The following is a 23,153-nucleotide window of genomic DNA, read 5'->3' as shown; positions in this document are numbered from 1 at the left end:
ATATTTAACATATACTTCAACATAGCAAGAAACAAATGAACCCCCTACTATATAAGTAAATACTACACATGTGTAATACTCTGTATTGCACATAGGTAATACATGTATTACACATCTTGTTCATTTACCTAATTCATCTCTTAAATCCATTTATTAATACATGTGTGTAATGTAAGTATTGCACGTATGTAATACATGTATTACACATCATAACACTTATCCAAAAATTAGGTCAAATTGAGTGCCCTGTCATACTAATTCCAAACCAACTCATAATTAACAATTAGTTGTCTACTAGTCAAGTCGTAAATCGCGAGTAATCAATTGAACTATCAAGTTAATACATGAAACAAGCAGATTATCAATCAATTTATTGATTAAGGTAAAAAAAATAGAAAACAAAATATTCGAAAAGAAATACCTGCAATTAACATGTTAAACGACTGAAATAATCGATCATTAGGGTCTTGAACAATCGAGTTGTCATGATTTGCTGTGTTAATTTCTATAGAAAGATGGTTTGTGTCAATATCATTGCATATGGAGGCTGACAAGTCGTCTAATAGGGAAGCGATGCTGGGTTTTTTTATTAGAGGCAATTTACAAATCTAACCCTATAGTTAGGAGTTCTATAGTTCTCTCTATAAAATGGAGTTCTCTCATGATCCTCTCCCTATATATACATACATATATATATATACATACATATATATATACATATATATATATATATATATATATATATATAGTGAAAAGATCCAATACACTAATCCTTAACGTACTTAACGTACGCGAATCCATTTTTTCACGAATCGATCCATGAGATTACATCCAAACATCTCGAATCGTCAATACATATCCAATCAATCATTTGTTCTCCGAGAAAACAGTTTTGGATGGTTAATCGATCAATTTTCCACTTTTTGCACGTAGCTACCGTTTTTTGAACATTTGCTAAGCCTTTAAGTTTTTTGAGCGTTTTAGGTTTTTGCCTTTGAGCGTCTCGCGTACCTACCATACGTTAAGACATTAGCGTACAGTAACTGCACCATATATATATATATATATATATATATATAGATAAAGGATAGAATACGAAAATTGATTATCGTACATTACGTACGCGATATCCACAGTCCTAGATTTCAAAAAACACGCGGTGGCAAATTTGTAAATTATTTCAAAGTCGTTTCCATCCTAATTAACCGTTGCATCGATTCAACCATCGTCATCGGTGTCATTTGCAGACACACACTTCAATTGAATTTGAATTGAAATACGCCATTGCAGAAACCCAGTTGCAAACGCTCCATATTTTTGTTCATATGATCGAATCAATGATCAAATTGAAGGTCGATGATAATTATTTGATGATTAAGAGATTATATGAAGTGATTTCAGTGTTCAAATTTTGATGTTGCAGGTGCTTAATTTTAAATATAAACTTCTGAACGTTTAAAGGTGTTCATTTAAAGGTCTGAACGTATAAGTGTTTCTGGACTTTTTTGTTAGTTTAAAAGTTCTGAACTTTTTGAACGTATTAGAACGTTTAAAGATGTTCAGTTTTGCACATCTTTCTAATTAACAATATTCAATTCAAACTTAGGTTTAACTTTGATTATTAAAACAGTTGTATTAATGTGGTTGCAGACTTGCAGCACAGAATTTGTTAGAACTAACATTATTGTTGCATACTTGAACATCTAGCCCCATAAGTTGCAGCCCATATTCTCAGTGTCAGTCCAACAAGTTAAACCAACCCACCAACCTGTAAATTACCTAAAGTAAAAGAGCCACCTCTCCACATCCAAACAACAAATTCTACATGAACAAGTACAAGTATATACTATACAGGGTATTATTCATCAGCACAGGCGCATACACTGAAAACATGTATGTATTATTATTCGAAAACATGTATGTATTATTATTCTTTTGCTCATTAGATGAACACATTTTTTTATCAGAACGTTTAAAGATGTTCTTTTTTGGTCAGAACTTCTTTGAACGTATTAGAACGTTTAAAGATGTTATGTTTTGTTCCAGAACGTTTAAAGATGTTCTTTTTGGTCAGAACTTCTTTGAACGTATTAGAACGTTTAAAGATGTTTAGTTTTGTTCATATGATCGAATCGATGATCAAACTGATGGTCGATTGACAATTGTTTGATGATTATGATATTATATAGAGTGATTTGAGTGTTCAATTTCATGTTACAGGTGTTTAATTTTTTTTTGTTAGTTTGGAAGTTCTATTTAGAAGTTCAGAACTTCTAAACTTTTTTGAACACACGGAAGTTCTTAGAACGTTTAAAGATGTTCATTGTTTATTGAACACTCAGAATTTCATTGAACGTATTAGAATATTTAAAGATGTTTTTTTTTGTCAGAACGTTTACAGGTCTTCAGTTTTGTTTCAGAACGTTTAAACATAATATTTTGAACCCTAATCAGAGCTCGATTGAGTGCATTATTTTTGCAATTTCATAATCGATTGATAAATCTAAACACTTCTACACATCAATTCGATTGATTAAATCATCATTTTTTGATCAATTTTGAAGATTTCTTGATTTCAACGACGTTCAATTTTGATTTGGTTTTTGACTTTAGAGATTTCATACTTTAATCTATGATTAGAGTTTAGAAATTGGATTAGATTGAGCGACAAGTTCCGAATTTGGATCAGAGTTGATTTGTAATCGATGAATTTTGATCGCGAACTACTGTTGGGTTATTTACGAAATTGCTACCGCGCATTTTTTAATCAAACGCTCTGGAATGTCGCGTACCTAATGTACGATAACCCATTATTGTACGTTAACCCACCCCTATATATATATATATATATTTGCATTACTTTATCCATCCCGTGTAAATCGTTTACTATGGATTCGGTGATATTCTTTAGTAGTGTTATAGCGATAAGTTTACTTGTTTGATTACTGTTCGGATTAAGAAAACGTTAAGATAAACGTTGTATGGTTGTGTTAATTATAAACGTACCTCAGAAACTGAACCTTTTGAAATTCTAGATGGTTCACAAAAATAATACACAAATTTAGAAATTCAGGTCCACAAATTCTAAAAGTTTTTCTCAACCATCCATAAATGCCAAAATTCCTCCCAAAGAACATTCCTAGGATATCCCATTTCCAAATGAACTGCCAACTAAAACCCGTGTTGGCACTCAATCTTACCTTAAAGATGGCCGGAAATCCATACTTAGTCAAATATGCTTTTGATTAGTTATTATACACTTAATAAATTTATGCTTTTGATTAGTTATTATACACTTTATAAATTCTTTGTCAACGCACGACCTTCTTGGAGTAGTATTATTTTAGTCTACATTTGCCTAATATATACATATTTAATGAAGATGCTTAGTATATTCAATTCAGTAGCTTGCTTCACGGCTTTGCATTAATATTCATATAGCTATATACAACCCCAAATACATCGGTTTCTTCCCATAAACCACTTTTGTACACATTACCTTACATTTAGATTATTGGTCTTCTTTATCGCTCATCATGCCTCGATTATTCCTCTTCCTCCTTCTCCTTCTCGCTGTCATCTTCCTCCGAACACATCATGCTTCGGTGGATTTCACCCGTCAACCACCGCGACCCCTTGTTTACACATATCACGACGGTCCAGAATCTCATCCTCAACAGGTCTACCACATTCCTTCATATCAAGTACGATTTGGTCAAAGTCAACGTAAATATGGACTTTAAGGTTATTAATAAATCAAATTAATAATGATTATCATTAAAAACATCATGTTACATGTTAAAATCCCGGCATTTTCATACGTATATTTTCACGTTAACGAATCAGAAATTATGGATGTGTCTTTTTGCCTTTGTTAATTGTAAAATATATTATTAATTAACATTGTTTTAATGGTACGATACCATTTTAGGTGCATGTGTCATTGGTTGGAAAGAACTACATGAAAGTTTCATGGGTGACCGACGAAACCAAGGTGCTATCAATAGTCAACTATGGAAAAACTCCGGGGAAGTACGACTCATCGGCCACCGGAAATTCAACGTCTTACCGATATTTCTTTTATACTTCAGGGGAGATCCACCATGTCACCATCGGCCCTTTGGATCCGGCCACAACATATTACTACCGTTGTGGTGGTTCTGGCCCTGAGTTTAGCTTTCGGACACCACCCGTCAGCTTTCCAATAGCGTTTGTAGTTGTTGGTAAGTAGCTTCTTTTAGGTCTCTAGTTAAAATCTTGATCCCACTAGTTTTTTGTTATGATCTATTCCGATTTACCTGATCCTGCTGTTTTGTAAGGAAGTGAAGGTTGTAAGTTCTCTAATAACATGTTGAAGGTTAATAGGGAATATACCCAAAATATATGAATGAAAAGTCAAAAGTCTCAAAATGACACTTGACATCTCCTTAATGAATCCATGTGGGCGACAATTGTACACAAACATCGTCAGGTGACCAACATTCATGCACGAAAAGAATTAGTATATCCGGTCAAATTAGTTGAAAAGTCAACGTTCATACTAGCTCTTATTTTCTCTATGTATATTTTTGGGAATTTTCACAAAATGAAATTTATTTCTTTTGCTTAAGAGTATTGTGTAAGAACACAAAATACGATTTAATATGTAATTTAAGAAAATATTTCAATTGTATGGACTCAGGTGACCTTGGACAGACAGAATGGACAAGCTCAACCTTGGACCATATTAACGCAAGCGATTATGATGTTTTGCTCCTCCCTGGGGACCTATCATATGCAGACACACAACAACCGCTCTGGGATTCATTCGGGCGATTGGTTGAGCCATATGCTAGCCGTAGGCCGTGGATGGTTACTGAAGGGAACCATGAACAAGAAATATTCCCGATCATCTATCCGAACGGGTTTAAGGCCTACAATGCACGTTGGCCCATGCCATACGAAGAAAGTGGCTCCAACTCAAACCTTTATTACTCATTTGATGTAGTGGGGACTCACATCATTATGTTAGGGTCGTACACCAATTTTAACGTGGATTCAGATCAATACAAGTGGTTAGCGAATGACTTGGCCAAAGTTGACCGATCTATAACACCATGGCTTATCGTGCTCCTTCATGCCCCATGGTATAATTCAAATATGGCTCATCAAGGGGAAGGTGAGAGCATGAGATTAGCAATGGAAGAAATGTTGTATGAGTCCGGTGTTGACGTGGTTTTCTCTGGCCATGTACATGCATATGAAAGATTTGTAAGTATTTCTCATACTTCTTTTAGAAGGTTATTTAGGTGAACAAAAAAGCAGGATATACCATAGTTCTACCTTCATTTATTGCAAATTTTACTTATTTTGACACCAGCCAAGGAATTTAATTTTTGTAATATGGCCACTATATATTATTGTACTTTATTTTCAGGCTAGAGTATACGATAACAACGCAGCTCCTTGTGGACCAATATACATAACCATTGGAGATGGAGGCAATAGAGAGGGTCTCGCCATGACGTAAGAATAATACATCATGAACATCAATACAAATGCAAGATTATTGTAAGAATGAAAAGACATAATTATAATTGGTTTAACGTTATGTGAAGTTTTTTTTATATACATGCATGAGCATAAGTGATTTACAAAAAAAACAAAACAATCAAACTAATTGTTTAATTTATTTATTATTTTCATTTTCATCGTTTATCTACACATATTGGGAATATAAGTTATACGGCTGCTATACATGTCTATCTTAGATGCACAAACGAACAGTCATACTAATCCGTTCACATAAATAGTGATGCAGATTTTTAGATGAGATTGGCGGAAACATTACATTTTGTACCATTTTTTAAAAATTTTCAAATTTCTTAAGATTAGAAAAATCAATAATCTTTTTTTGTTTATATGCTCACAAAATATAGTGTTATGTATCTTCTTAAGAAATTTAACCTTTATGCATGCTGAACGATAATACTAACTAACGTGTTTTGAGTAAACTCTAGATACAAAGAACCTAGCCCTTCAATATCACTATACAGGGAGGCAAGCTTTGGGCATGGTCGTCTGAGAATAATGAACGAGACCCATGCCCATTGGTCATGGCACCGCAATGATGACTACGCCTCAGTTGTGGCTGATGATGTCTGGTTAGAAAGTTTAAGCTCCTCGCCTGCATGTGCCCAAAATATCAAAAGAAAAGTGTCCCAACACGATGAGCTTTGACCTTCTTCAAACGTTTTAGTGTTCTATGGTATCTTATTTCATTCTTCAAGTGAACATATCTAATGCACCAACAATTGTTACACTCCTTTGAAAGTGAAAAACAATTAGTATATCTTGTACAAAATGACTGTCGTTGGCGTTTAGCCTATGTAATATTGGGGCTGTTTCCTACTTTTCAAGTATTCTAATTGGTTTATTCAAATATCAATTAATCCGATAACAAGTGTTCTTTAGACAGTGTTTAAGAATTGCCCGTTCCGGCTGGTCAAATGGTCGTACAAATAACCAGTCTAATGTGTAGTTGAATAGCTTTTACTTGAATCTCATACTTACTATTGGATAGGGCTGTTCACGAGCCGAGCGAAACCGAGCGAAGGCTTCTTCGTTTACAACCGAACCGAACCGAATGCTGAAATTCGAACCGAGCGAAAACCAAAACGAGCCAAAATCGAATCGAGCATTTTTCGATCGAACATCGAGCGATTTAGAGCATTATTTATTTCTTTTTCACTTCAAAATTTGCAATAAGAAACAAGTTTGAAGGTTGTAAATTATATATTTTATAAATAAATTAGTACTTTTTAGACAAACGTGTAATAGTTTGTAAATTTTTATTGAATGTAAGTTTGAAGTGACATAAAATGATGATGTAAATAAACTTCTAGTACTATAAAAACTTAAAACGTACAAATAAAACTATAAAATTGACGGAATAAGAAAAATTTCAAGGGGTTAAAAAAATTGTAAGCTTATATTTATGTGTTTTGTATATATATTTATATATTTGTTCATATATAATTATATATAAAATAAATTAAAAATATTCGAGCCGAACCGAACCGAGGAGACCTTTGCTCGTTGCTTGGCTCGTTTGCAAACCGAACCGAGCAGAGCGACTCGTTTACAATGAACGAAAAACAAGCGATCATTTTCCGAACGAATTTGAGCGACGTGCGATTTGAATGGCCTTATCATTGAATGAAAAAACTAAGCCATGGGTCAAATTAGATTTCAGTGTTTTTTTCTTGATAAGATTTGAATATCATGTATACTTCATTAAACTATGTTGTCTATAAGACCACCCGCTTTGGGCCGTGGTCAAGTGATATGGCGGGCGTCCTTGGATGCAGAACACCACCAAGGGGCGGCCTTGGTGGTGGGCGTGGACCCAAGGATCGTCCAAAACGATGGGTGCTCTTGGTGAATGTGGGCCGTAACATAAAAAAACGAATAATTAATTTTTTTTTCCATTTAATACAAACCATTTTTTTAATTTTTACTCAACCAAATATCAAATTTCATTCAAACAAACTCTCAAATTTTACTCTAAAAATTTCTCAACTTTCTACCATGGATCATTTCTCAAATTTCACAAGCTCGAGCTCAAACCCGAACCCAAACTCGTGGGATCCGTTTCAAAGGTGGTGGGCTAGTATGCTAGCAAACAACAATGCCCTTTCTATGCCAACCAACATCTATGTCACACCCCGACCAAAGTCGTCGGAACATGCCGGGGTGCAACGATTGCTCATAAGCGCATGACACTATTTAAAGCGACAATATTTAACAAACTCATTTCATTTCACAACATCGAAAATTTCACATAACCAAATATTCATAAGTCAAATACAACAAAATATAACAAAACATAGCAAATCAAATATTGTTCATTTTTGCTAATATCCTAACGGTATTTGTGACGTTTTCTCATCCAAACTCCAAATCAACCTAGATGCAAACCTGTAACATTTCATAAAATAAAGTTTGTCAACACAAAGGTTGGTGAGCAATTCATAATTTTGAACATATAAGTACATAGTAAGAAAATGCCACAAAACTTGTATACGAATAACAAATAAAAGCAATAATTAGGATAAAATCGCTAATAGAATTACGTTAGCGACACCTAACCATAAGGGGATGCCAAATAGTCTAGGATTAGTTATCGTTAATTGCATTACGTTAACGACACCTTGCTATAAGGGGATGCCAAATAGTCTAGGATTTTATAGATAAACCAACCAAAAGCGATAAACACATAGGCATATAATCAAAGAACACAAAATCGAACAATTATTTAAGTAAGGTATACAAATAACGTTTGTGGTTTAAGACCCAAGTATAAAACATTTAGTTTAGATAAGATGAAATGTCACCCCCAAAACAAAAGATAGAAAGCGGGTGATGAATGTACTCACGTTCAAGTAATAAACTTGAAAAGTTGGTAATTTGAAGATTTGCCGGAACGACGAGTTTAACGTATGAAGCCTAAATAAAAGAAAGTCTTAGATTTAGAAAGGTTGTCTTGAAGTTCCTTAAATAAAATAATTGTTGCAAAAAGTAAACAATTAAAGTTCAAGGTTTAAAATGTAACTATTTAAGAATTTATAACAATAACCCTTTAAAAATGTAAGTTTTCTCGAAACCGGCTTAAAGTATCTAACCTTAATATTTACTTAACCTATGTTAAGTAATAAGGTAGAAAAATGCTAAATGCAAGTTCCTTTGGGACAAAGATACTAAAACAGGTCTTTAACGAGTGTTCGGGTCTTGATAATTGGTCAAACCCAAAGTCAACTTTCCAAAATAATGAATATTATGAGATAACTCAATAAAACTTTATAAGACTTAACAAAGTATGTAGATCTATTGTTTTAGAACTAACAACGTACGTTAAGCGAGTATTCGGTTTTGTCGGTCCAAACTATGTTATGAGATCAAGTTGGATTCAACATTTCCAAGTACTTAAGAAAATAATTAAATCAGTTTGTAAACTCTTTTTAAAGAAATATACAAGTCTTGATAGCTAAAAACACACTTGTGTGTCTTAAGCGAGTAAAAATCGAGTGGTTCGGTTTCCATCTCACAATACGTTCCTTGATGGTCTCCACATGCCCAAATAACCAAGAACTTGTATAAATGAATTTAGAAACTTAAATCTAACATAAAGCATGTTTAAAATATTTATTTAACAAAGCTAGTAACAAGTTTGGTTCACGATTTGGACTATTTACGGTTAAACCAAGGTTAGTCTCTACAAACCCCCACCATGGAACTTCATAAACATGACAAAAAAACTAAAAAAGAGCATAAGTTAAACAAGGTTAATATGTGCAACAAGTTATGTGTGTGTGTATATATCAAGAACATGAATTCCTCCATCAAGCCTTGCCTTACGAGGTCCGAAACTTAACCAACTGGAGTCGGAGAAGTAACTACCAAAGGTAACAATGGGTGTGTATTATATATATGTTGTACCACCATATTCAAGTATTAATAAGATTATATAAGCTAATCAGAATGAAAGATTAAACTCGGTTTGACATTTGGAAGTCAAACCTTCAAGAACACTAAGAAAATAACAACCTTGAATCTATGGAGTTTGAGAGAGAATTTGGAGATGTAGCAAGAATAAAATGAAGAAGATGGGTGTGTATATATAGGGAAGGAGTGAAGGGTTGGGTATAAAGATTCGTTTATGGTTTGCATGAAAATGGGTATTTTTAAATGGTCAAACAATGCATAATATAAAAATACAATATTTTTATATATTTTATATATTCTAAATGACAAAATTCAATATTTTATTTATTTGAAATGTCCGGGTTACAAACGGGTCGGATTTACATAACAAAAATGACCGGAAATTGATGAATGTCACAATTTACCCGTAATGCCTCCAACCATGCAACCGTTCCACAACGATATGTTGTATCGAATGCCAATGTTGTTTATGCCTCCGCCAACCCAAACCCAAACACCCCAAACCCAAATACCCAAAACCCAAGTTCCCTAAACCCAAGTAGACGAACCGCAAGTTCGTCGCAAACGCAGTCATAAAAAGAAGGTTGATATCGGTCAAACAACTACCGAAATGGTTGAAAGAAGAAAGTGGGAATATAATGAGGAAGCAGCGTTGGCGCAAGTGTGGATCGACTCATCCGAAGACTCAATTGAAGGTAAATCATCAAAAAATATATGTATATATATATATATATATATAAATATATATTTCATGCTTTATTTTTTTTTGTTTACTAATACTAAGCTCTTATATGTATCGTAGGTGATGGTAAACACAACACATTATTTTGGGAATAAATTCATAGTAAGTTTTTTGAGATAATGGGTCGAGGTCGCTACCGCGGGGATGATTCCGTCTCCAACAAATGGAAGGCAATGGTTTTAAAAATGAACAACTTCTCCAAAATTCACAATCGCCTTACAAACAATAAAGGAAGCGGCACTAACGATGCCGACCTCCTTGAGACTTGCTTAAAACAATATAGGTCCCTTAATGGTCACGAGTTCAGTCTGTTGGAAATTTGAAGGAAATGCACGAGCTCTCCAAAGTGGCATCTGGTCCCGATATCCTCATCGCGACCATCCAAACGGTCAAAAACAACGTCTACTTCGGCCAATCAATCGCCGTCTCAAGCGGGGTCGGATACTCGTTCTCAATTTAACTTAAACAAGATTGATCTCGATTTTCTTTTTGATGAACCGGATGAGTTGCCACTTCCGGTACGAAGAGAAAAGGCCAAGGCGGCTAGGGGTGGGGGTTCTTCGTCTAGAACAACAACCTCGATGAGTTCCGAAGTGAGCGCGCGGTTTGACAACTTGGAGCTTGCACTTAAAGAGTTTCGCGATGAGAAAAAACACTAAAAAAACTCAAGATAATGCATGAAGAAAGAAAAGCAATGCATGCGGAATACAAAGTCATGCATGAAGAAAGAAAGAAGGCAAACTCGGAACGACAACGAGAGAAGGATTTAAAGCTTCTCGCAAAGGATCTCTCGCATCTAGACAGGGCCACACAGGCGTTTTTGGAGCAAAAAAAACAAGGATAATGGCAAAATACGCAAATGAGGACGAGGACAACAAATATTAGTTCTTTTTTATTTATTTATACGTTTTTCATTATTATGTTTTTTAATTCATATGAATTTTTAGTTTAATTTTTATTATTATTGTATTTTAAGTTTTATAAATTTGGTGGTTTTTTGGTTTTATAAAAAAATAAAGGGGGGGGGGGGGGGGGCTTCGAAGCCCCCACACCATAGAGGAGCATCTTTGGGTGGGACTTTGAAGCCTCCAGTGCCCACGTGACGCTGATGTGACACTGTGGAGGGGCTTCAAAGTATGGTTTAAGAATTCTTATATTTAGTCCTGAGGAGTAGGCTAGTGATATAGGCAGAGCCTATTAAACACAGGGGCAGACTTATGCTTTGGCTAACGGGGTCGGCCGACCCCTATGAAAGAAAAAGTTTAGTGTTATATATACGATAAACTTCTGACCGACTCCTATAAAATAATGAAAATAGAAGGAAGAAAGATGGTCTGAGAAAAAATTGGAGTGAAAAGATCGTTCACAACCCACCTGTAAATTTTTCCAAACAAAGAGTTTGTTTAGAAGAAGATGATGAGTTTTGCAATTTTTTATTTTTATGTCATTGTAGACTAGGGGTACTCTTTTAATAAAAACAACTATTAAAAAGTCTTGTTCCAAAGCATTAAAATGTCTTACACAGGTAATCTTTTTTTTCAAAAACTTGTTTCTTTTAATAAAACTGAAATATTTATTAGATAAAAATAGAATGAAAAAAACCTTCAAATATTTTTTCTTTTTGAATGTCACCTTTTGTTTTTCACTGATTTTATTGTTAGGTTAGGTTATCGAATGGATGATGAGAAGTGAAACAATTGTTTTATTTGTTTTGTTGAAAAAAAATGCTTAGAAATATTAAATTAGATGTTATGGTTAATATTTACAAAATGAAAACCCGTATTAAACAACTTTATATATAAATATATTCAGTTTTAGTTATGTGTTTTAAAATGACGTTTCACGTACCTTTTATTATATGATATTTTGTTTGATTATAGTTTTTTGTATGACCCGACTAGAGCAACCGAATCAAATAGAAAAAATGTAATACCGATTTGACCCGACCGACCCGAACCAAAAAAAATTATATAGTGATTGGTAACTGAGCATCAACCCAAAAAAATTCCAACCCCTGTAAGAAAATTTTATGAATTCATCACTGCTTAAACACATAAAGGTTCTAAGTTTAAGTCCTGAGAAGTAAGAAATATGTTGTTCAAAGAAATCGATGTAATGCTTCACACTTTATTATTGCAAATTCACACAACATTTAATGCAATGTTATATTGTATTTTTAAATTTTTATCTTATTTGATACAAACATATTGGTTTCTTAAATCGATATGAGGAATCCAATCGGACTGACTAGTAAAGTGGTAATATATTTGAATCAACCAATGAACCGATAATTTGATTGGTTTGTGAAACTGTCAAGTTATGAGAACATCTAACAATACTATTAAAGCATTATAATTGTTCACATGTCAATCAACTAGGCTGTCCAACCATGTTTCCATTTTAATATTGTCCACCTATGCAGCCAAGCACCCGAAACACTAAACTCTGTCCAACATTCATAATCCATACCCAATTCCTAAAGTTATTATTCTCTTTAACATCCTCACGCACATATCAACCCTAATTTCGGCCGCTCATATTCGACATCTACAATATCTATCAAGAGTTGATTAATCTACTTTGAATTTCTTCACTTCAATGTTTATTGATTTCTCCAATACCTTTGTGTCCGTTGAATTTATTGTTCATCATACAATGCAACACGGATTTGTCCGTTCAATTAATGGTTGACCAGACCAGATCGAATATCGAATTGTTTTCCGGTTAATATATTCAACGTAAATTTCCATCATTGTTGCACATAGAATTTCATACTTATTATAATTTTTCCGGCCAATTTGTTATTGGTTTATTTCCTAAATCTGAACAAGGTAATCTCCGGCCAATTTCTGATTATTGTTCCGGCCAATTTTTGATTCATTTGTATAAAAATCAGAAACTTCGATTTCAGATTTTTTAATTATAATTTGTTTAATAAATTAGTTTCAAAATTATTTATTTCATATATAATATTCGTATATAATATTCATATATAATATTGATCTTTAATACTCTGAATTATAATATTTTATATAAGTTTTATAATAATTTAAAATATAACTTTTTATTTGTCTGTAAATTAAGGTAATCGGTTATAATTGGAACATTTAACTACAATGATTAGTCAAATCTAATTTATTGTGACACTTGTGGTTTATAATTTAAAATTCAAATTATATTTAAAGCTTTGACTATAAAAACGATAATTAGGAAATTATTTGTGCTTTTATAATATTGTTTATTTTGTAAATTGATTTATTTAAAACTGATTTATTAATTATGAAAATATAAACTGATTAAAAACCATATACATAGAAATTGTTAAACTTAATATACAAGACATTATAATAATCTATTTTTATTTCATTAGGTTATTTTGGATATTATTATAAACAATAAACCGACATATTCTATTTATAATTAGGTTTAGAATGTTATATGTTTAACAAAAATAATAATCTCCACATCTTACTATATAATAATATCCACCCACATAACTATCTCCATAATCATATGACTCTTCTTCCATTCAAATCTTCTGCCATGTAAGCTCCAAACTCTTAATTATTTTTTTATGTTTCAAATATTATTTGAGTTAACTGTTTTATAATTTTATTGGAAGCATATTACAATGGAAGTTGAAAGCTTTAACATGTTGAATGAAATCAATGTTCTCAAAACATCACCATCAACTGTTGATGACTTGGTATACATCGGTCCAACCAACCATCCTAAATTCGGTTATGTTCCAATGGTTATAGAGATTGAAAGTGAACACCACAACCTAATAGAAGGTTCTTTTTTCATTTTTTTGTCGTTTATAATTTGTTACAATTTATATTATTAATAAGTTTATAAGTTAATTAAATGTATAGGAGATGATGTTGATGTAGAAGATGTTGATGTCCCAGTCTTGAATATTATTATCACACATGTTCAAGAAGACAACATTTTGGAAGTGATTATTCGGGATAGGTTGGTAAGTAAATTGTACTTATACAACGTTTTTAACTTCATAAAATTATTAAACAAATAACTTTATAATTGTATTTTTCTTATAGCGTTTGTCGGTTGAGTTCGCACGCAACAATGGATTGGCAATGGAAACAGATTTGGTTTTAATAAATCCAAATGGTGTTGACATATCCACTCAAATTGTTATTGAATTCGATGGTAATCATGAGAGATATAGGGTTCAACATTGGCTAACTTTTGTTCGGTCGAATGGTCTTCAGTTTGGAACTTTGGGTATTTTCGAGTACAGCGCCAGTGCTCATGCTTTAATACTCACTGATGTTATTGGTTAGTTTTCAAGTATTATATTATGGGTTGTGTTTTTTGATACATTTTTAGTTAAATTTAACACTTTGAACGACCGTTTATATTGTATGTTGTTAGGTTTAGTTATGTAAATTATGGACTTTTTTTTTGTGGATTTAGTATTAATAGTTTCTGCTAATCAATGACTTTATGACATTTTATTTGTAAGAATGTTAAGTTGAATGTCATTAGTTGTGTTGAAAGTTATACTAATTTTCAATTTTAATCCTTTAAATTTGAAAACACATAAACACTCTATTAAAATAATTACATTTTAATTTTTTTTGTTCTATGTTTAATGCCAAAATTCGTGTATTTAGTGTGTTCTACGTTTACGTTTAGCATCAACAATAATACATAAGTATTGTTTTATATTCATTTATATTCAAAAGGTATGTTCTTTACGATTAAAGGTTACATTTTTATGAACGGTTTGTCTTACAATCAACGAGTGATGTTAATTAGTTTTAGCTTTCTTAGGTAGCTTGTCCATGAAGTCATCTATGATACTCGTCCTTTCCAGTCTTTGCAAGTGCATATTACTTCCACAAGTATGGTCTCATTTCTTGTCCTTTAAATTAGCACTGAATGACCATTCCGTCCAATTACAACCTTTAGCAAATATACTGCTTTGCAATACGTTCAAACATATTAATTCCAAAAAGGAAACCTTTCCAGTTTCTCCTTAAGGGTTACTTCTAAAAATCCCTTTGTCTATTCCTTAAGAGAGAACTCTTCTTGCAATTCTTGAGTGCATCCATTGCATAACTTGTCGGAGAACTCCTTAAGTCACCACTTATGCCTTCTTTCATTCTCAGCTCTGCATCAACATGTAAGGTTCATGAGTTATAGCTGTCCAAGGTAGCTTGATCATGAAGTCCATGATGATACATCTCCCTCTTTCTTGACTAATCAAGCCTCACACTGTCCTATGAATCCATTGTTGTTTGCCGTTGCATATCAGGCTGCCTGATCTATTGTAGCCAATTACCTTAACCGACTTCCTTTCCGGTATGTCTTGTCCTTCTTTTATAATACCATTCTATCGTTTCCCTTCCATGATCACATGATTATCAATTACTCACTAATTATTTGCGTCAAGACTCAATAAGTCTAAACCATATCTACGCTTTCCTTGTATGTCTTTCCACCTTTTGTCCTTGATTTCTAGCATTCTCTTGCAGTGTGACTTTCGGCTCCACATTTGTAACACTTGCGGTTGTTCTTATCCGTGTTGGCAAAGTATCATGTCTATTCACAACTGTCACATACCATGGACTCATCTTCATCTGAATTCTACTAAAGCATTTCACTTGTATTAGTATATGCCTTCATTATAAGCGACATCTAGACTTATGACATTCATCTAGGATTTGGCCTCGAAGAAATCCATGGCGTGGAATCCTCAGGCGACCAAATCTGATCTTCACATCTTAAGTATTATCTTTCAACTCTCGGTGTAACTAGAGAATTCATTAATTTTTTGTTTTGCTCTCATCCTTTATAACATTTAACTGTACCTCGTGGATCTCGCTAATGCAATCAGGAGTATTAACTAATTCATATTACTTAAATGTTTTGATATCTTCTCCACATTCTGGCCGTTAGCAACCATATTAGCCTCACCAGGATAATACTTGATTCCACAATCATAATCCTTTATCAGCCTCACTCATCTTCTTGCCTTGTATTCCGTTCCTTCTGCTTCTTATGATATGTGTCAATGGTACACCTTGAAAACATAGCATACAATTACTCTTTCTTTAACGTTTCCAACACTTCTCTCAAGTGTTCAGCATGGTCGGACTTATCCCTTGAATAATCAAAACTATCGTCTGTGAAGGCAACGACATATTTGTCCTAATATAGGATGAGATGCCCTATTCATCATAACCATAAATGCTGCTTGAGCATTCGTCTATCCAAACGATATCACGAGAAACTCGTAGTATTCATATCGCGTCTGAAATGATGTCTTAGGGATGCCTGCCTCTTTCACTTTCAACTGATGATAGCCTGCTCTGAGGTCTATTTGCGAGGACCAACTCGCACCTTGTATTTGATCAAACAAATTATTCATTTATGGCAACGAATATCTATTCTTCACCGTAAGCATGTTCAACTTGCAATAATCTATACACATCCCCATAACCCGTCTTCCTCCTGCACGAACATTATCGGTACACCCCGGTAATGTCGAGGAGTTCTTGCAGTTTGGGCATTAACTCTTTCATCTTGGACGGCGACATACAGTGTGGTGCTTTCGCGACGGGCTATGCTCCTGGTATTAACTCTATATGGAATTCTACCTTTTGTTCCAGTGGTAACCCTGGAAGGTCCTATGGGAACACTTCTGGTTTGTCATTTCTTTCGTGTCGGCCGTAGCTTTTTGACAACATATGCTAGGTTGGCACTGCACCCTCGCCTTAACAAACCTTCAGCTTATATCATCGGAATGACGTTAAGCCTTGAACTTTCCTTATTACCATAAACCGTCACTGTACCACCATCCAATGACATAAACCTTATCAACTTACTTTTACATGCTATACGATCTTTAAACTCAAACGTCAAATCCATTCCCAAACGACATAGAACTCTCTTAAGGTCAATCATAAAGGGTAGCAAGGAACTCACGTCCCTCTAGTTCTATCTTACAATTCTTAACAATTATCTTACTTTAACGAAAGTATCGCTAGTAGTCTCTTCCATAAAGTATCAGGTACACACCTACATTCTTCTTAGCGTCTTCTTTCATATTCACTACATTATGTAGCCTTGTCCTTTCATTACTTTTCAATTAGGATGCCTTGACATTCACTCGTCCTCCTCGATCATCTATGCTTTTATCATTATTCGCTTCGTTACTCACGATCCCATCAAGTTACTTTATGGAGTTAACTATTGCAGACATACTACATGTCTTGACTCATTCTAGTTGGCTTATCTTCGTTTCTTTCATACTACTTCCATTTGGACTTCACAGTTCGGGCTACCTTTGATGCTTCAGCGAACATTGTTGGCTTTGTAGTGCGAAACATTTGAGCAACTCCCTTGGTGTATCTGATTACAAGCTCCAGGCGTGATCCTTCTTCTTTACTTCCTAAAGTCGAAGTCCTATTGTTTTCGTATATTACTTTGTCACACCTTCTTCAACAGGTGTCTGGTTGGCACGTGTCTTACCACAGCGTCCAGTAGGACCTCTTCGCGCTCGTCCCTTTTGTAGCAGTCATCTATCTTATCTCTAGGAAACACAAATGTTATCACTCTAGGAATTATTTAGCACATGATTCGTAAGGTAAGTAGTTAATGACAGTGGCCAAGTGTAATGAACTCTTTACATTACTCCTCAGGTTCTACATATTTCCCTTTGTGATTTCACTTGTGCTAGTTTCTACTTCTCACACAATCATAACATACTTATAACCTACATCCTCATCCCTAGCATTTAAGCTAGCATACACACATTCATTCTTTAGCAGTTAATCTAACATTCAAATATTCTTTCTATAGCAATTAAGCTAACTGTAACAACTTGAATTTTCTAAATTTATATTAATAACCCGACCCGCTTCTATGTCGGAAAAAAATACCTAGAAATATCGCGTAATTTGAGTTAATATTATTTTATTAATAATTGTTTATTATAGTTATTTAATATATATAAAACTACTTTGAAATATATACGTTTTTAACCCGAAACTAAACTCTTGTCAAATTATATTCCCACCTTAAATATCCAGGGACCAGAACGCAAATATTATTAATATTATTATCATATTCTTTTTCCCTCCTGGATCCATTTACCCAGTATACTACCCATATGGCGACCCGTGACCCGATTCATAGTCTTGGACCACAATTTTCGCGTTTAGTTTGGAATTGATTTGGGATTACCGTATATCTTACCTTATGCGGCCTGTCAACAACTACAATTAGGGAAAACGAAATCAATTTGGATACGTATTGCAATTATAACTTGAACCGTCTTAACTCGTTTAGGGTTATACCTTTTATCGATCGTCATAATGCAATTAAATCCGCAGATCTCACCCTCTATGCGTCGTCAACAATAACCCTAAGTCTAATTTGAGTTTAACACTCTGCTAATACTCTGTTTGTCATCGTGTTTGGCCGTGGCTATGTGTTCCCCGTTCGTCATCAATTCTTCATCATACTAGGTAATTAAGATATGTTTCTTGTTCGTTTTGAGTCGTTTAACAGAAACCCTAACTTTAAAAAACCAAAATCGTAACAGATTAAACGATTGGATTTTCTAGGGTTTATGCGAACTAGGGATTTGGTTCTGTTTGTTTTTACATAAATGGATTGAAGTTATAACCAGGTGAGTCACCAGCCCAGTTGAGTTGGCTGGTGCACCTCTGGTTAAACTTCTGGACGGCAGGGCGTGGGTTCAAGACCCGGCCACCCTATTTTTTTTTTGGTATTTTTGGTAAATTAATTATTAAGCCATTTTAAATAATATTAAATATAATAATCTGTAAATAAAATATATTTTATTAAAAACCGACAATATTTCTCATGTTTCCTGAACCTTATAAAAACTATATTCATGTATATAAATATATATATATATATATATATATATATATATATATATATATATATATATATATTAATACAACTTGTAAGATTTTTCTTGAGATCTATATAAATAAAAACCATTTATTTAAAGGGTTAACTTATTTTTTTATATATATGAAGCAACTAATTGATTTATTTTTACAAATATGTATCTTATAACCTTTTATATTTATATATGTGTTGAACAAGTAATATTACATAATAAACTTTAATAAAACTAAAAGATCTATAAATAAATTTAAATATTATGTCATTTAATCAAATAATATTAATCATCAAACTCTCGAATCCTATTCGTGAACTTCGTATATATATTTCCGCATTCATTTTATATTAGGCCCTTCCGTCAGAGATTGATTTACCATCCTTATTGTTGTCTTAATATAATCTTCTTGATCATCTTTGTTCGTCTTGAGGTGAGTACCACATTTCCCCTTTTTACTTGTTTTCCACGTTTTAGGAAAATATGCGTAAATATACTTTCTCATATATACTTATACTCAAAATTGCAACTTTGTCTTATGTTTTAACAACTTATACCTTACTTGTTTATTATGTGTTTATTTTCTTTGTATGCTTCCGCATTCGGAGAGGTCCAACATAATCTCAGTCTAGTATGATCATACGCCAGTTGTTAGCCTTTGTGCTTCTCGACATGTCAGTTATACTTGCTCATTTGGTTAATTTGTTATTCTCATATGACTTGTTGCAGCTACGTATTTTGTTATATATACTATATGTACAACTAAACTGGTGTGTTGCCCACTCAACATGTGTTGTTAACAAAATTCTATTTTATACGCATATGCAGGCTATCGCTTGAATTACTTGCAAGACTTTTTTGAAGATTTAGTGATGAATTATGTTAGAAAAGATAAAAATCAAGAATTAAATTTGTGTTTATTGTTTGTTTAATGAGTTGTATTTTGTATTTGATTTATTTGGAAATTGAATAAAATTAATAGATAATGTCATATAAATATTTCATGATAGTACCTTAAGAGCTGTGGCAATCAGTTCGCGCCCCAGCATTTCCGCCGTAGGTTGGGGCGTGACACTAACTTCCTTACACATTCGTACATTATACATGAATTAATTATATACTTTACCTTTACCGATCTTGCTTGAGTGGCACATGGCTATCTTGAACTGGCATCTTCTTTCTCTTCTTACTTAAATCCCATTCTCTGTTCGAGTCTAAGCATGTAGGATGCTTAAATCTCTCGAACTTTGCTCTGATACCAACTTGTAAGGCTCTGTTACCGGTGCCCTACTTTGGACATTGAATTTACTCATAAACATATTTCTTTATATCAGAGTTATTTAAAACATTCACAGAATATTAAAAACTTTCATAAACATTACAATCAAATCCATAACTTTTTCTTTAACGAACATATTGTCTTTCGAATCAAAAACATTAATTAAAAACGTCTTAGGTCTTCAGATGCCAGACTCTTATTCTTCTGCCATGTGCCCCCGCTCAAGCCAGCTGTTTCATTCAGCTCACATGCGTGCATACTAAAAGTCAGCTACGCTGAGTGAGTTCTAGTTAATCATACCACATACAACACACTCACGACTACATACTTTCATATTTGCATAACCATACCTTACGTTTTAAAGAGCATTAGGCCCTATAACCTCGCATATATTATTAGGGTATGCAACCCTTTAACATTCGCATATATTATTAGGGTGTGCAAACCTTTTACCTTCGCGTATATTATTAGGGTATGCAACCCTTTAACCTTCGCATATATTATTAGGGTATGCAACCCTTTAACCTTCGCATATATTATTAGGGTATGCAACTCTTTAACCTTCGCATATGTTATTAGGGTATGCAGCCCTTTAACCTTTGCATATATTATTAGGGTATGCAACCCTTTAACCTTCGCATATATTATTAGGGTATGCCCTTCGCATATATTATTATGGTATGCAACCCTTTAACCTTACCTTACCTTTCATTATCAAATCCATACATTTAATACCATACACATCATAGTCGTACATACTTTCTTATTCACATACACGTATCATACATACTACATTATACTTTCCTTAAAAATACGTGCAATACCCGAAGGTCGTTCACGTACTGTCAAGCATACATTCATAACTATCAATATCATGCATACTACATTATACTTTTCTTAACAACACGTGTAATACCCGAAGGTCGTTCACGTACGGTCAAGCATACATTCATAACTATCATTTAAGGTAAGTGTATTAACATTCACATTGAGTATGCACACAGCCCCGAAAACATAACAAGGAAATGGGGCTAGAAACTCACCCGGATCCTGTTGCGTTTACCGTTAATCGTTATCCCCTTCCTTAAATGAGCTCGGCTAACTGTATATAAGTTATATGTATCAATACTCATCTAATCTAATCCAAAGGCCTAGTATTAGGTCAACATTTTTTATGGTTTTCCTTTATTTTAACATTCTAGTGTTTTACCTCTTAGGTCCTTATAATGCATACCATCACGTGTATGCACATATATGTATACATATATAGGTCGCCATGTATCCGGGTCTCAATTTAAGCGAACTGAGGTATAAGCGAACTTAGATATAAGCGAACTTAGGTATAGGCGAACTTAGATATCAGGCGAACTTATATATAAGCGAACTTAGATATAAGCGATCTTAGATATCAGACGAACTTAAATATCAGGCGAACTTATATGCGGCGAAGTTTACAGTAGGCGAACTTGAAGTGGTGAACTTGTAGCAGCAGCTACGGGTTCGATCTTAACCCCTTTAACCATCTCCGTTTCAACGTGTAACCCTTTGATATGATACTAACCAATCCCGTAAACATTCCCATGGTCCATTTCAGATAAGACTCGGCCCAGAAAAGCATAAAGTTTGGACCTTTAGGCTTAAAACGTTTAAAACTAGATCTAGGGTTTATTTTATGAACCATATTTTTCCATGAGTTCGTTAAGTCCGTTTTATACATCAAGTTTGCAACTTTATCACATAATAGTGTCCAATTTAGTATCCTACTAAGTATCATGCAAAACCGACTTCGTTTACCCGTTTTTTTCACAAACCGAAAACTATTCGTTTTACCCGAAACGAACCAACTAACCCGTTTACTATCAAGTTCATTACTTTATCAATAATCATGACCCGATCTATCATCCTACCAATTTTCATGTAAATCCGTACACGAAAAGTAAACCTAATTAACAAAAATGTACATTTGAGGTTTTTGTATGAAATCACTCGAGATGCTCAAAAGCATATCAAACGAACCCTGATTTGAGTGATTCAAGCGGCCACGGAACCGTCTTGTCCCGATCTACAAACCCATCAGCTCACCTTCACCAGAAACCACCGCTACAATCTCCGGAACAGCTGAACAGCTGCCAGAATCTTCACTTTTGAGCTGCTATTGTTTTGTTGATAAAATCGGACTTCCCGACCGCTGATCGAAGATATAATCGGTGAAAATATTCACTTATATACCATGAACACTCAGTTAAAATTTGAGACCGATCCGACAGCTAGATCTCCGGGAATCATTGTGTCTTTGTGGGTGGTTTTCTCAAAAACGGGAATTGGGTTAAGTGTGTGTTTTGATGGTGTAGTCATGGTGTGGAGATGTATGGAAATGGAAAGGATTAGGGTTTTAAGGGGTATTTATACTCCCCTAAGCCCATGGACCTTAAGCCCATCTTTCCTTTTTGGTCCATAATTAATTTCCATCTAATTAGCCTATTTATTCTTCCATCTTTATTATTTTATTTCTCTACTAACTTAAGTAAACTTTTCCACCATAAATAAATAATATATTAAATATTATTCTTAGAAATTTCGGGATGTTACATAGCTACACCATTTAGTAAATTAGCTAAAATGAAATTTTGCCGAGTGTCTGAAACTTTTATAGTAGAAACCGCTAGTGACACTTCGGTTAAAATAATAAAAATGGTTAAAGACTGTAAGATAGAGTTAGAGAGACATGAGTTCCCTGTTAC

General features: G+C 33.8%; 1 protein-coding gene across 1 annotated transcript; it reads left to right on the top strand.

Annotated features, from left to right (window-relative positions):
- The first annotated feature begins 3,294 nt into the window (after positions 1–3,294).
- LOC143548885 (purple acid phosphatase 22-like) lies at positions 3,295–6,347 on the top strand. The gene is made up of 5 exons (XM_077039934.1): positions 3,295–3,680; positions 3,932–4,223; positions 4,682–5,250; positions 5,417–5,505; positions 6,000–6,347. Exons 1-5 carry the CDS (start codon positions 3,537–3,539, stop codon positions 6,217–6,219), a joined length of 1,314 nt encoding a protein of 437 aa, XP_076896049.1. The 5' UTR covers positions 3,295–3,536; the 3' UTR covers positions 6,220–6,347.
- Positions 6,348–23,153: the final 16,806 nt, after the last annotated feature.

The sequence above is a fragment of the Bidens hawaiensis genome, unplaced genomic scaffold, assembly GCF_021521415.1.
Source record: "Bidens hawaiensis isolate Kalapana, Puna unplaced genomic scaffold, B.hawaiensis_p1.1 tig00015309_1, whole genome shotgun sequence".
Lineage (NCBI taxonomy): Eukaryota > Viridiplantae > Streptophyta > Magnoliopsida > Asterales > Asteraceae > Bidens > Bidens hawaiensis.
This window is presented reverse-complemented; position numbering and strand designations above follow the sequence as displayed.

What these genes read in the sequence shown, in the direction of transcription:
- LOC143548885 (XM_077039934.1), top strand. Translation starts at nt 3,537, where the DNA reads ATGCCTCGATTATTCCTCTTCCTCCTTCTCCTTCTCGCTGTCATCTTC. An exon ending in CAGAATCTCATCCTCAACAG is followed by an intron (nt 3,681 to 3,931) that starts GTCTACCACATT and finishes ATACCATTTTAG; the next exon opens with GTGCATGTGTCATTGGTTGG. An exon ending in AATAGCGTTTGTAGTTGTTG is followed by an intron (nt 4,224 to 4,681) that starts GTAAGTAGCTTC and finishes GTATGGACTCAG; the next exon opens with GTGACCTTGGACAGACAGAA.